Source organism: Dendrobates tinctorius, unplaced genomic scaffold (genome assembly GCF_039654945.1).
Source record: "Dendrobates tinctorius isolate UK_male_01 unplaced genomic scaffold, ASM3965494v1 ptg000126l, whole genome shotgun sequence".
NCBI lineage: Eukaryota > Metazoa > Chordata > Amphibia > Anura > Dendrobatidae > Dendrobates > Dendrobates tinctorius.
This window is the reverse complement of record NW_027361794.1, coordinates 25852787-25868190: the sequence shown is the minus strand read 5'-3', so window position 1 is coordinate 25868190 and position 15404 is coordinate 25852787. Positions and strand designations below refer to the sequence as shown.

General features: G+C 50.0%; 1 protein-coding gene across 1 annotated transcript in view; it reads right to left on the bottom strand.

Moving 5' to 3' along the window:
- Nucleotides 1-14331, bottom strand: part of LOC141047197 (uncharacterized) — a 29373-nt gene extending 15042 nt beyond the window's left edge. Inside the window, exon 1 of the mRNA XM_073542151.1 lies at nucleotides 14197-14331. Within this exon, the coding sequence (XP_073398252.1) occupies nucleotides 14197-14331 (135 nt within the window). The remainder of the gene's footprint in view (nucleotides 1-14196) is intronic.
- Nucleotides 14332-15404: the final 1073 nt, after the last annotated feature.

The window sequence follows — 15404 nt, the reverse complement described above, 5'->3', positions numbered from 1 at the left end:
CTGAACACGTTCCTCATAGACTCATCTTCCATAACGCTAATTCTCGTCTCATTACCGACACTGGAATCGGCATTAGCAATACTGCAGGAGATATTCATTACACGTGACATGAGAAATAACTCCTTCATGATGAGGACGACATCTTCATCTCCTACTACCGCTCTAGAGACAGATTTGGCCAGAGTCGGTCACTGCCTCCTTCCCCACCGGCCGTCTATATGAAGGTTTCCCGTCTTCCCCGCACTGGAATCTTCTCTCACGTTAGATCTCAGCTCTGAGTCACACACAGAAGTTTGAGGCTTTTAGAAAAGATTTTTTGTTTCCACAAACACAGCGGACAGAAATGATCTGATCCCAAAGTCTCCATGTACAGTGATTTATGGGGTTTATTTCTGGCCTTAGACTCCTATATTACAAGAAAAACTCCAGAAAAAGCCGATATTAAAATGTTTCTAAAGAAAATTGGCTCCAACAATTCTTGTAAGAAGAAAAAAATATGTAAAAAGCAGAAGACACATTTTATAATTTTTAACATGTTAAACATTTATTAAAAAGAAATTAATCTTTTTGGGCCCCAGAACATGGATGTACACCGCAGGGACGGCACAGATGAGGCTGCAACAAAAACCCTGAAAAGCAAACATGACATCTAAGAAGGTGTGACAGAGTTTGGCTGAATGCCCCCCGCCTCCAAGTACTCGATAGTATGGGGAGGCCTAGTTACTCTGATACTTAGGCCTGTTTCACACTTCAGTTTTTGTCCATCAGTCAACATCCGCCGTTTTGCAAAAAAAACAGATCCGCTATTTTGTTTGGCGGATCCGTTTTTTTTCCCATTAAGTTGCATTACCAGCGGATCTTGACGGACGGCCAACCGTTGGATCCGCTTTTTTGCGAATCCGCCAAAATTTTGCCGTCCACCGACATGCCCGAACAGAGCATGTAACGTTTTTTCGGGCGGCAGGATCCGCACTTCACACTGTGCATGCCCGAAAAACTTCACTCACCCTGAATTTTAACCCTAAAGTCTGTTCTGGCGCCTGGAAAAAAAAAATCTCTCTCTCTTTCTCTCTCTCCCCCCTCCTCCCCCCCCCCAGGGCTGCAGTTCCTTTAAAATTCTTCATTCATCGGATCCGTCAAAAAAAACGGTCCAGTGGCATCCGTTCACATCAGTTAGCAACGGATCCGCTTTCCGCCATTTTGGCGGATTTTAACTGACACAAAAAAAATAAGTGTGAAACAGGCCTTACATGCCTAATAATGGGGTCTGGGCTGCAATGTATGAAGGTCTATTAGGCCGGGCCAGAGGCAGCGTCCAATAAGTTACCTTATAACGCCCCCATACACATTAGACTAAAGTTCCATGAAAGCACTGATTTCGGGGGTTTGGCCGACCATATAATGTATTTGGGGGCCTCCCGACAGATGATGTCAGGGCAGAGAAGGATCCGGCATCCTGAATTTCAGAGGATAATCCGTTTGTTCTTCCTGTAGATAATCCTCCTCTAGAGGAGTCTGGAGGCGACTCTCTCATACAGACCACAGGAAAGCTGGAATATTTGTGTGTATGGGGGAGTCGGGAGAGATCGCCGTCTGCCAAATGACCGTTCAGCCAACTCTGATCTCATGTGTATGGGGCCGTTAGTATTACACTGACAGGCAGTGATGATACACGGCACTACAGTAGTACAGGGCATCACCGGAGCCATCAGAGGCTTGTATGTTGTGTGATCGCACTGATCAGAGGGGTTTAAAAAAGGTTTAAAGGGGGGAAAATATCACAGTTTCACCAACAAGAAATATCCATCACTATATGGAAAGCAGAGTCACTGCACAATGTTAGTTACGTCACGTCCATAACTACTTTATTATACTCTATTATCCTGTACACAGTGGAGTAGATAGAAATCACAGATCACACAGCAATAGCTGGAATTGGACCCTCCAACGCAAAGAAAAGAAAACTCTATCTATATACACTGTTCAAAAAAATAAAGGGAACACTTAACAGAATATAACTCCAAGTAAATCAAACTTCTGTGAAATCAAACTGTCCACTTAGGAAGCAACACTGATTGACCATCAATTTCACATGCTGTTGTGCAAATGGAATAGACAACAGATGGAAATTATTGGCAATTATCAAGACACCCTCAATAAAGGAGTGGTTCTGCAGGTGGGGACCACAGACCACATCTCAGTATCAATGCTGATTGTGCTTTCACACTCGTGGTAGCATGAGACGGACTCTAAAACCCACTGTCATGTTGGACACTGTTCACACCAGGGTGTCCGGCAGACAGCGGTAATACCCTGTTGGGTATTCTGTTCCAGTCGGGATAGGGTTAACCAGGTTGTCATGCTGGCTGAGGGCTGGGCCACGCCCTTGGTCTTTAAATAGTTCGTCCTGACTATGGGCGTCGCCGACTATAGCTTTAGCCTAGTGCTAGCAATACCGGTCAGCAGTGGTGGTGTTGGAGCGTCTGATATCTGGTGCAGTATATCTCTCAGTTGTTCTTTCTCCTATCTGTTATATATTTATATTTGGTTGCCCTTGCACATTATTGTATTCCCTCGTGTATTAATGGTGTGGTGTTTCTTTTACCCCTGTCCATACGTATTTGTGGGGTCTGGTGTCTGGTCCCCTCACTGGGTGGAGGGTGGTGGGTTCAGCTTAGGGCTGGACAGGAGACAGGGACAGGGTGGAGGCTCAGGCAGGCACACCTTCAGTGTAAACCCTGGGTAGAGGGACAGACAGGGTTTTCCCTAGTCTGAGGGACATCACAGGGTTCCCGGGGTTTTTGCCTAAAGTAACCTAGGCATTCCATGACATTATAGTCGGCCCAAATAATAAAGTGAAAAAAAAAAAAAAAAAGGGAATATAGGGGTTACTTACTATGGATCCTATACTTTCCCTAACCAAGCAGCTGGAGGCTCTATCCATACAGGTCACTGAACTCAGGGGGGCGGTCCAGCAACAAGGTCTGTCAGCTCCTGCAGTACCTGCTGAGGCTGCAGCCAGGGCAGCTGAGCCCAAGTTTCCCCTTCCTGAACGATTTGCTGGTGATCGTGGTAAGTTCACGGTGTTTCGTGAATCATGCAAATTGTATTTCCGTATGCGTCCACATTCCTCAGGTAATGAGGCTCAACGCGTGGGCTTGGTGATTTCTTTGCTGAGTGGTGACCCACAGGCCTGGGCCTTTTCACTCCCTTCAGACTCACCGGCATTTGAATCTGTAGATTTTTTTTTCTCTGCTCTGGGTTTGATCTATGACGATCCAGATAGATTAAACTTAGCAGAGTCTAAGATACGCTCACTTCTACAGGGTGATCGACCAGCTGAGGATTACTGCACGGAATTCCGGCGCTGGGCGGTGGACACGCAGTGGAATGACCCTGCGCTTAGAAGTCAATTTTTGCATGGGGTTTCTGGAAGGGTTAAACAGACTCTCCTAATGTACGAGACTCCCGCCTCTCTGGAGGCTGCGATGACACTTGTAGTATGCATAGACCGACGTCTCCGTCAGGGGGCGCTGGTTTCGTTGCCTCCGGGAGGTGGGGGAGTGGTCGGTGAGGTTGCCGCGGGTGAATCCGCGGAACCCATGCAGATCACTGGTATAGCACAGTCACCGAGTAACAAGCCTAAACGTCCTTGGCACAGAAGGCAGGGGCTCTGTTTTTTTTTGTGGCAAAGGAGGACATTTTATTAACGCTTGCCCCCTGGTACCTAAGAAGGGCGCGCCGGCGGAAAACTGATAGGCTCAGAGAGTTTGGAGGAGTCTAGTCTGAGCCTTTGTGTATCCTCCGTCATGGTTTCCCAGTGTATGCTCCCTGCTAGGGTGGTACTTGGGGGGCAAATGCTCTCTATTACAGTATTTATTGATAGTGGCTCAGCTGCCTATCTCATTGATGAGAGGTTCGCGCATACAGCGGGATTTCCGGTGGAGAAATTGCCGAACCCCATCCGGGTGGTTACCATCAATGCTTCCCCGTTGTCTCAAGGGGAGATCACAGAGTGTGTGTTGGATATACGACTCCACATCGGAGTATTACACTCAGAGCGGGTAACTTGTAAGGTGCTTAGTAACTTACCGGCTCAGATGGTTCTGGGCTTTCCATGGTTGTCAATGCATAATCCTGTTATTGATTGGAAGACCCAGGACATAATTCAGTGGAGCAGGGAGTGTCAGGAGAGGTGCCTGGCTACATGTATTTCCGCTTTGACCCCCAGTATCCCGGAGCCGTTGCTGGATTATGCGGATGTATTTTCTGAGAAGGGTTGTTCGGAACTACCACCGCATCGCCCCTATGACTGTGCTATTAGGTTGAAACCAAGGGCCAAGTTACCTAAAGCTAGAATGTTTAATATCTCAGGTCCCGAGAGGCTAGCTCTCAAGGAATACATTGTGGATAGCCTGAGCAAGGGTCATATTAGACCTTCCTCTTCTCCTCTGGCTGCTGGCTTCTTCTTTGTTAAAAAGAAGGATGGCGGTTTACGCCCGTGTCTGGATTTCAGAGAACTCAACCAGATTACGGTCCGTGATCCTTACCCTATGCCACTTATACCCGATTTATTCAACCAAGTGGTTGGTGCCAGGTGGTTCTCCAAACTGGACCTCAGGGGGGTGTACAATCTTATAAGAGTCCGTCAGGGGGATGAGTGGAAGACAGCGTTCAATACCCCTGAGGGTCACTTTGAGAGTTTGGTAATGCCGTTTGGGTTGACTATAGCACCGGCGGTCTTTCAACACTTCATTAATGATGTCTTCTCTCAGTTGTTGGGGAGGTTTGTTATAATTTATCTTGACGACATCCTCATTTTCTCTCGAGACCATGATACACATATAGAGCATGTTAGACAGGTTCTGCAGTTGCTCAGAGAGAACAGGCTCTATGTCAAGCTTGAAAAATGTGTGTTTTTCGTACAGGAGCTACCATTCTTGGGTTATATAATCTCCGCCTCAGGTTTTAAGATGGACACCGCAAAGGTGCAGGCGGTACTACATTGGGATCGGCCTGATAATCTTAAGGCGCTTCAGCGATTTCTTGGCTTCTCCAATTACTATAGGAAATTTATTAAGAACTTCTCTATGATTGCCAAACCACTGACTGACATGACTAAGAAGGGTACCGACTTTTCTGACTGGTCTGAGCCTGCGGTACAGGCGTTTGAATTCCTCAAGAATAGTTTTGCCTTAGCGCCCATTCTGGTGCAGCCCGATGTCTCCTTACCGTTTGTCATGGAGGTGGATGCGTCGGAGGTTGGCTGGGGGCTGTACTGTCTCAGGGCCCTTCTTGGGCCAAGTTGCATCCGTGTGCCTTCTTCTCCAAGAAGCTGTCGCCTGCGGAGCGTAATTATGATATTGGCAACAGGGAACTATTGGCCATCAAATTGGCATTTGAGGAGTGGCGACACTTCTTGGAGGGGGCTGTTCATCAGATTACTGTGATAACCGACCATAAGAATTTGCTTTATTTAGAATCTGCTAAGCGCCTGTCCTCCAGACAGGCTCGCTGGGCATTATTCTTCACCCGGTTCAACTTCATTGTTACCTATCGCCCTGGGTCGAAGAATGTTAAGGCAGACGCTTTATCCAAGTGTTTTCCTGGTGGAGAGTTATGTGAAGAGCCGGTGCCTATTCTCCAAAAGGGTGTGGTGGTATCTGCCATCACGACAGAGATTGAGGCAGAGATTGCGGAGGCTCAGGAGGTGGTACCGCCGGGGTTGCCTGCTAATAAATCTTTTGTGCCGCTACATCTACGCTCTAGAGTGTTGGGCGAACATCACGACACGGTACTGGCAGGTCATCCAGGGGTTAAGAGCACTCTGGAACTGGTATCGCGTCGTTTTTGGTGGCCTAAAATCCGGCAGGATGTGGCCTCATATGTGGCTGCCTGTAACACGTGCGCACGGGCCAAGACTCCTCGTTCCCGTCCCGCTGGTAGCTTGCAGCCTCTCGGGGTGCCCAGTAAGCCATGGACTGAGATTTCCATGGATTTTATTACTGACTTGCCCGCCTCGGCAGGGAACTCGGTCATTTTGGTAATTGTTGATAGGTTCTCCAAAATGTCACATTTCGTTGCTTTACCGTCTTTGCCCAATGCTAAGACTCTTGCTCAGATATTTATTCGCGAGGTGGTCAGACTTCATGGTGTCCCGTCTGACATTGTGTCTGATCAAGGTACGCAGTTTGTGGCAAAGTTTTGGAGAGCTTTTTGTTCTCGCCTTGGAATCAAATTATCTCATTCATCGGCTTTCCACCCTCAGTCGAATGGACAGACTGAGCGGATGAACCAAAACCTGGAGCAATACTTGCGCTGCTTTATTTCCGACAATCAGGAAGAGTGGTCAGCGTTTCTTCCTCTGGCAGAATTCGCAATAAACAACCATTGCCAGGAATCGTCTGGAGAATCTCCTTTTTTTTTGTGTGTATGGTCAACATCCTCAATTTTGCACCTTGCGTCAGGGGTGCTCAGTTGGCGTCCCTGAGGAGGACCAGTTGGGAGCTCAATTGTCGTCTGTTTGGAGGAGAGTCAAGCAGCGCTTGTTGAAGGTGGGTTCCAGGTACAAACGGGTGGCTGACTGCAGACGTGTGCCAGGTCCGGACCTGTGTGTGGGTGATTGGGTGTGGTTATCTACTAGGAACATTAAGCTCAAGATACCGTCACTTAAGTTGGGTCCCAGGTTCATTGGCCCATTTAGAATCTCCACAGTGATCAACCCCGTGGCATTTCGTTTGGAGTTGCCAGCTGTGTATAAGATTCATAATGTATTTCACAAAGCATTGCTAAAGAAGGTCGTGGGTTTGGTGGATGGTTCCCCCGGGCCACCACCTTCCGTCTTGGTGGATGGCGCGTTGGAATTTGAGGTGTCCAAAGTGGTGGACTCTAGGGTTGTGCGTCGCACTCTACAGTACCTGGTCCACTGGCGTGGCTATGGTCCTGAGGAGAGGACATGGGTGCCGGCCTCTGACATTCATGCTGATCGACTGGTTACTATGTTCCATCGTCGCCATCCGGACAAGCCAGGTCCTCGACATGGTGAGGTTCCGGAGGTCCCTCGTAGAAGGCGGGGTACTGTCATGTTGGACACTGTTCACACCAGGGTGTCCGGCAGACAGCGGTAATACCCTGTTGGGTATTCTGTTCCAGTCGGGATAGGGTTAACCAGGTTGTCATGCTGGCTGAGGGCTGGGCCACATCCTAGGTCTTTAAATAGTTCGTCCTGACTATGGGTGTCGCCGACTATAGCTTTAGCCTAGTGCTAGCAATACCGGTCAGCAGTGGTGGTGTTGGAGCGTCTGATATCTGGTGCAGTATATCCCTCAGTGGTTCTTTCTCCAATCTGTTATATATATATTTGGTTGCCCTTGCACATTATTGTATTCCCTTGTGTATTAACTGTGTGGTGTTTTCTTTTACCCCTGTCCATACGTATTTGTGGGGTCTGGTGTCTGGTCCCCTCACTGGGTGGAGGGAGGTGGGTTCAGCTTAGGGCTGGACAGGAGACAGGGACAGGGTGGAGGCTCAGGCAGGCACACCTTCAGTGTAAACCCTGGGTAGAGGGACAGACAGGGTTCCCCTAGTCTGAGGGACATCACAGGGGTCCCGGGGTTTTTGTCTAAAGTAACCTAGGCATTCCATGACACCCACACAAGTGGCTCAGGTAGTGCAGTTCATCCAGGATGGCACATCAATGTGAGCTGTGGCAAGAAGGTTTGCTGTGTCTGTCAGCGTAGTGTCCAGAGGCTGGAGGCGCTACCAGGAAACAGGCCAGTTTACCAGGAGATGTGGAGGGGGTTGTATGAAGGCATCAACCCAGCAGCAGGACCGCAACCTCCACCTTTATGCAAGGAGGAACAGGAGGAGCACTGCCAGAGACCTGCAAAATGATCTTCAGTAGGCCACAAATGTGCATGTGTCTGCACAAACGGTTAGAAACCGACTCCATGAGGATGGTCTGAGGTCACGACATCCACAGATGGGGGTTGTGCTCACAGCCCAACACCGTACACTTGGCATTTGTATAATGAGGCCCAGGCTTTATAGTGAAGGGACAGGAGTGAGGGCCTGTTCCCAGTAGCTACAGACTGAGGAAAGGACTAAAAAGCCTTCACTAGACCCCTGTACAGCTGTATAATGAGGCCCAGGCTTTATAGTGAAGGGACAGGAGTGAGGGCCTGTTCCCAGGAGCTACAGTCTGAGGAAAGGGCTAAAAAGCCTTCACTAGACCCCTGTACAGCTGTATAATGAGGCCCAGGCTTTATAGTGAAGGGACAGGAGTGAGGGCCTGTTCCCAGGAGCTACAGTCTGAGGAAAGGGCTAAAAAGCCTTCACTAGACCCCTGTACAGCTGTATAATGAGGCCCAGGCTTTATAGTGAAGGGACAGGAGTGAGGGCCTGTGCCCAGGAGCTACAGTCTGAGGAAAGGGATAAAAAGCCTTCACTAGACCCCTGTACAGCTGTATAATGAGGCCCAGGCTTTATAGTGAAGGGACAGGAGTGAGGGCCTGTTCCCAGGAGTTACAGTCTGAGGAAAGGGCTAAAAAGCCTTCACTAGACCCCTGTACAGCTGTATAATGAGGCCCAGGCTTTATAGTGAAGGGACAGGAGTGAGGGCCTGTGCCCAGGAGCTACAGACTGAGGAAAGGGCTAAAAAGCCTTCACTAGACCCCTGTATAGCTGTATAATGAGGCCCAGGCTTTATAGTGAAGGGACAGGAGTGAGGGCCTGTGCCCAGGAGCTACAGTCTGAGGAAAGGGCTAAAAAGCCTTCACTAGACCCCTGTACAGCTGTATAATGAGGTCCAGGCTTTATAGTGAAGGGACAGGAGTGAGGGCCTGTGCCCAGGAGCTACAGTCTGAGGAAAGGGCTAAAAAGCCTTCACTAGACCCCTGTACAGCTGTATAATGAGGCCCAGGCTTTATAGTGAAGGGACAGGAGTGAGGGTCTGTTCCCAGGAGCTACAGTCTGAGGAAAGGACTAAAAAGCCTTCACTAGACCCCTGTACAGCTGTATAATGAGGCCCAGGCTTTATAGTAAAGGGACAGGAGTGAGGGCCTGTTCCCAGGAGCTACAGTCTGAGGAAAGGGCTAAAAAGCCTTCACTAGACCCCTGTACAGCTGCATAATGAGGCCCAGGCTTTATAGTGAAGGGACAGGAGTGAGGGCCTGTTCCCAGGAGCTACAGTCTGAGGAAAGGGATAAAAAGCCTTTACTAGACCCCTGTACAGCTGTATAATGAGGCCCAGGCTTTATAGTGAAGGGACAGGAGGGCCTGTGCCCAGGAGCTACAGTCTGAGGAAAGGGCTAAAAAGCCTTCACTAGACCCCTGTACAGCTGTATAATGAGGCCCAGGCTTTATAGTGAAGGGACAGGAGTGAGGGTCTGTTCCCAGGACAGGAGCTACAGTCTGAGGAAAGGGCTAAAAAGCCTTCACTAGACCCCTGTACAGCTGTATAATGAGACTCAGGCTTTATAGTGAAGGGACAGGAGTGAGGGCCTGTTCCCAGGAGCTACAGTCTGAGGAAAGGGCTAAAAAGCCTTCACTAGACCCCTGTACAGCTGTATAATGAGGCCCAGGCTTTATAGTGAAGGGACAGGAGTGAGGGTCTGTTCCCAGGAGCTACAGTCTGAGGAAAGGGCTAAAAAGCCTTCACTAGACCCCTGTACAGCTGTATAATGAGACTCAGGCTTTATAGTGAAGGGACAGGAGTGAGGGCCTGTTCCCAGGAGCTACAGTCTGAGGAAAGGGTTAAAAAGCCTTCACTAGACCCCTGTACAGCTGTATAATGAGACCCAGGCTTTAGAGTGAAGGGACAGGAGTGAGGGCCTGTTCCCAGGAGCTACAGTCTGAGGAAAGGGATAAAAAGCCTTCACTAGACCCCTGTACAGCTGTATAATGAGGCCCAGGCTTTATAGTGAAGGGACAGGAGTGAGGGCCTGTTCCCAGGAGATACAGACTGAGGAAAGGGCTAAAAAGCCTTCCCTAGACCCCTGTACAGCTGTATAATGAGGTCCAGGCTTTATAGTGAAGGGACAGGAGTGAGGGCCTGTTCCCAGGAGCTACAGTCTGAGGAAAGGGATAAAAAGCCTTTACTAGACCCCTGTACAGCTGTATAATGAGGCCCAGGCTTTATAGTGAAGGGACAGGAGTGAGGGCCTGTGCCCAGGAGCTACAGTCTGAGGAAAGGGATAAAAAGCCTTTACTAGACCCCTGTACAGCTGTATAATGAGGCCCAGGCTTTATAGTGAAGGGACAGGAGTGAGGGCCTGTGCCCAGGAGCTACAGACTGAGGAAAGGGTTAAAAAGCCTTCACTAGACCCCTGTACAGCTGTATAATGAGGCCCAGGCTTTATAGTGAGGGACAGGAGTGAGGGCCTGTGCCCAGGAGCTACAGACTGAGGAAAGGGCTAAAAAGCCTTCACTAGACCCCTGTACAGCTGTATAATGAGGCTCAGGCTTTATAGTGAAGGGACAGGAGTGAGGGCCTGATCCCAGGAGCCACAGTCTGAGGAAAGTGCTAAAAAGCCTTCACTAGACCCCTGTACAGCTGTATAATGAGGCCCAGGCTTTATAGTGAGGGGACAGGAGGGAGAAAAGTGGTGAAAGGAGCCTGAAGAGCCGGACTGCCCACCACTAACCTGCAGAGCCGCACTCCACATATATGGCTGCTCTGTGCACAGGACCTGTGATGAGGTCACAGGAGGGGAGGAGTCAGGGGTCACATGATCTCCGGAGTGCAGACCTTCATGGAGCCTTCTCCTCAGTCAGTGACATTCCCGCCATTATTCGCCCCTCACTACTGGCACAATTACCCCGCGCCGCCTTCTCTACACAGTGTTATGTGTGGACTGTAACGTGTGGTTTCTCTGGAGTGAAATAGACCCCACACATGAGGGAATTCTCCCCAGTTACCGGCCGTCTACTATATGGCGGCATATGATTGTGCTATCGACTCCACACCAGGAACTAAAATGCCCAAATCTCTAATGTAACCGCTATAAGAGAAGATATAACAAATTTCCCCTAAACTCACACAGCGGAGGAGGCCTCACTTGGAGCAATGTGATTCGCGCACAGAAAATCTATTCCCAGTTCTTTGATAAGTTATCGGCCAACAGGAAGAAGAAAGGTCTGAATTACAGCCCAGACTGGAGGAGAAACTGCAGGAGTTAGAATTGGCCAATCAGCGCTCTTCACCCCTATACTTATCTACACAAATACAAGACATGAAATGACAATTAGACGCCATTCTCACCACCAGAACGGAGAGGGGCTAACTTGGAGTAAAGCTGCGTTTTATCACCATGCCAATAAGCCTAATAAGATGCCGCTCGTAAGCTCAGAATGAGAGAGTCACTGCATATAATCTCCTCTATAAAAGACCCTAAGGGTCAGATCTCAGCCCACCCCGATGTCATGTATAGCACTTATAATGAATACTCCCAGAGTTTGTATTCCCCCCACAATCACCCCCCCTCACTACTGGAGTCATTCCTTCACACACTACATCTACCTAACCTGACTGAGTCCGCGGCACAACAACTCCATTTACACATCTCTGAGGAGGAAATAGTTTCATCACTCAAAAAACTAAAAAGAGGAAAGGCCCCGGGGCCGGATGGTCTTACAGCAATATATTATAAAAAATGCAGCGATGTGCTGACACCACATATAAAAACCTCTGTAATTCACTACTAAATGGCTCACAGCTGCCCCCTGAGCTCTACGTGGCGCATGTAACCGTAATCCCTAATCCTAAGAAAGATCATCTCACAACAAATTATAGACCTATATCCCTCTTATACATTGACTTCAAAATCTTTACATCCATTGTGACTAACAGGATCAATAAAATCCTCCCTCACCTCATCCATCGGGGTCAGGTTGGTTTTATACCAGCGCGACAGGCCCCAGATAATATTAGGAGAGCGTTAAATATTATTCATACAACTAACCTACAGCGAAAGCGACTTCTCCTGCTTGCATTAGATATTGAGAGGGCTTTCGATTCGGCGTCCTGGACATATCTCTTTACGGTTCTATCGGAAGTCGGATTCTCCCCTAAACTTATAAAGTGCCTCCAATTGTTATATGATAGCCCTATCACTTATGTAAAACTCCCGTCACCACATCCCACTCCAATTAATATTCAGAGGGTACCAGGCAGGGCTGTCCTCTATCTCCGGATCTTTTTGCACTCGCAATGGAACCCATTGTGGAAGCAATAAGGAGAGATCAGAATATCCTTGGCCCTGAGAATATGGGAGACCAATATAAAGTCAGCCTCTTTGCGGATGATCTCCTGCTAACATTAATAAGTTCCCACACTACACTCCCTCACTTGTTTTCTCCCCTTCTTAAATTTGAGAAGATCTCAGGGTTAAAGATTAACATTGATAAATCCGAAGCATTATTTGTAAATTTTCCTAAGAGCAAACTAATATAGCCTCCCATTTTGGGTTTATACACAAAGAACATTATCTAACATATCTGGGTATCAACTTCCAGAGAATATGGGAAGCAAGGTGTGCCACAGTCCGCGCTGCTGAGTCCACAAAATCACCTGGGATGCAAGATGTTGTAACAAAGTACTTCTTTATTCCTTCCTACGCGTTTCGGAAGGAATAAAGGTGCCAGGAAGGGCGCCGAAACGCGTAGGAAGGAATAAAGAAGTACTTTGTTACAACATCTTGCATCCCAGGTGATTTTGTGGACTCAGCAGCGCGGACTGTGGCACACCTTGCTTCCCATATTCTCTGGCAGTTTTTCCACGTTGGAGTGGTCGGTGGAGGTCCTGCAGCAGCTGATACTGTGTTATGTCTTCAAGCCAGTTGTGGGTCACACAACTGGAATAGTTGAGTGGTACTGCATTACACCACTCACATCGTAGTGTCACTAGTGATAGGGCACTATTGCGCCTCTTGTTCCCCCACCCTTTTTGTATGGGTATCAACTTAACAGCCAACAGGTCACCTCTGTTTCGGTGGAATTACACTCCACTGATCCAAAACTTCCAGAGGGACCTGGATAGATGGGCTTCCTCAAAGTTATCCTGGCTCGGCAGAACACATGCATTAAAAATGGTGTCACTGCCTCGCTTCTTATATCTATTTAGGTCCCTCCCAATTATGGTACCAGCCAGAACGTTCACTCATTTACACTCTATGATGTCTAAGTTTCTTTGGCTCGGAAAACAACCCAGAATTGTGCAAAAACTTATGTTCCGTCACAGAAAAGAAGGGGGTTTATCCCTCCCTAATTTTACCCTTTATTACAAGTCGGCACAGATTGCTCCATTAATAAGTGCGTGTTCATATCCCAATAGTCCAAGATGGGTTATTCTGGAATCATTTCTCTCCAAACCATTCTCTTTATCAGGCCTCATGTGGACCACAGACCGACTTCCACGGGGGTTAATGAATGTGGCTCCTTTTACAGTCCACTCGTTGCTTCTTTGGAGGAAAGTCCGGTTTAAATATAACTTACAATCAAGCCCTTCTCCCCTGACAGCTATATTACAAAACCCCATGTTCCCTCCAGGCCTTGAGCCACAAATGTTTTCTTGGTGGAAGCTGAAAGGTATTCATATACTTAAACATTTGTGCTCCCCACTTAATATCTTACTTGACAGACAGAAATGGCCAGAGTGAGCCTCCCGACCCCCTGGAGGAGGCATGGGCGGAGGCCATCATGACAGGGGGATTGGAGGTTTTAGTGAGGGAAGGGTTAAAGGGGAGGGGGAGCTGGGGGGTATTTAAGATAGGGACTGGGGGGTTCCCGCCCTCTGTTCCTGTTTTCCCAGCTCCAGAACAGTCAGTCCCATACACTTATGGGGATGGCTGCAGTCGACCAGATCCTGGACAGGCTGCGGGCGGCAGCGGCAGCGCAGGCTCCAGGATGGCTGGAGGCTCAGGTGGCCGGCCTGCTTCAGGGGGCGCCAGCGCAGGCCGAGGTGAGGGAGCGGAGGTCCAGGCGGGCGCGGCCTCCAGAACGGTTATCGCCCGACACCGCTCCCCGGGCCTCGCGTCGCCGTCGGAGCCCCTCCCATGACCCTCCAGGCTGCGCGACGCTGACTTCCCCATCCGTGGCGGCACGGCCTGGGAGGAATCCTTATGCGCGGCGAGGCCCTGCGGCGGCGTCCGGACCTTCGCACCCGGGGCAGGAAGGGGGCGGAGCTGGCGCACGCCCGACTTCCGGCAGCACCAGCTCCTTCGTGGGGCCGCGGCGGTTATGGACGTGCCACGCGGCCTGCCCCTGCAGCTTCCAGCGTTTCAGCCGCCGGCAGAGTGGCGGCCTGCCAGGCGGCAGGGCCGGGTCCTGCTTCATCCCCCAGCGGTGCGGGGGAACCGGCTGGAGCGGGGGGCGCTGCTGTGCTGGCCCCGCAGCGGCGCTTGCTTCTGACCCCCTGAACGTGTTTCACAGCCCTGGGGCTGCAGCGGGACCGGAGAGCAGCCCGGCTGGGTCGGGGCCGGCTGCAAGAAGATTCGAGCGGAGGACACTGTCGGGCTCCCAGTTGCCGTGGGGGGCCCCAGGCGGCCATGTGCCTCGCGATGGCACATCTGGAATGACTCTCGGCGGGGGGGCCAGGAGGCTTCGGATGTGGGGGTACTGCTGCCTGGTTCAGTCCAGGGGTTCAGGCCTCCTACCCCGGCCCAGGCTGCGGGGGTGTTCGGGCCACAACAACGAGGCGGTGGGTCCGCCGCCGGGAGCCGCGAGGTCCACGAGGCGTCAGGGGATCCAGGATTTCTGGCTGGAGGGCACACAGCCCCCTCGCAGCCCGGTGAGTATGCGTCTATGTCCCCTGTTTGTCATACGCTATTATCTTCGTCAGTGGTGGTAGGGGGCCCCTTAGCAAAATCCAGGGGCGGTGGGTTTGAGGCTGGGTTGAGCAGTTCTGGGTCGGCCGGGGGTGTATGTGATATGCTGGCGGATGTGCATAGCTTGCTTTTACGTTTGGAGCGGGGTTTTGTTGGGTCGTCACCGGTAGCAGCGTGGGTCGGGCCACAGGGTGGCGGGTTGTCAGGTCAGGGCGCGGCTGCGTCGGGCCATTGTGCTGGTGAGCCGGTGTCAGTGTCGGTGCAAACCGACAGAGAAAAGGAGTGTTGTGTGCATCTGGATGATCGGGGGCATGGCGAGGTGTATGTGTGCTTTGAAGGTTCGTTGGGGGCACATTTAAAAAAGGAGGTGAAAGAGCAGATTTGGAAGGATGAATATGTGGAAATATTTTCGCTATTGCCTTTTGAGAATTTTATTTGGATAAAAGTAAGAAAGAGGATAGCAAAAAGGAAGAGGAGGAAAAGCGGAGGTGGCGCATGATTCCTCAGACATTTGTAAATTGGCAGCAGGCTTTTGCCATTTTGGCGAGTGTTATTGGGGAACAGGCCCCTGATAATTGCTCA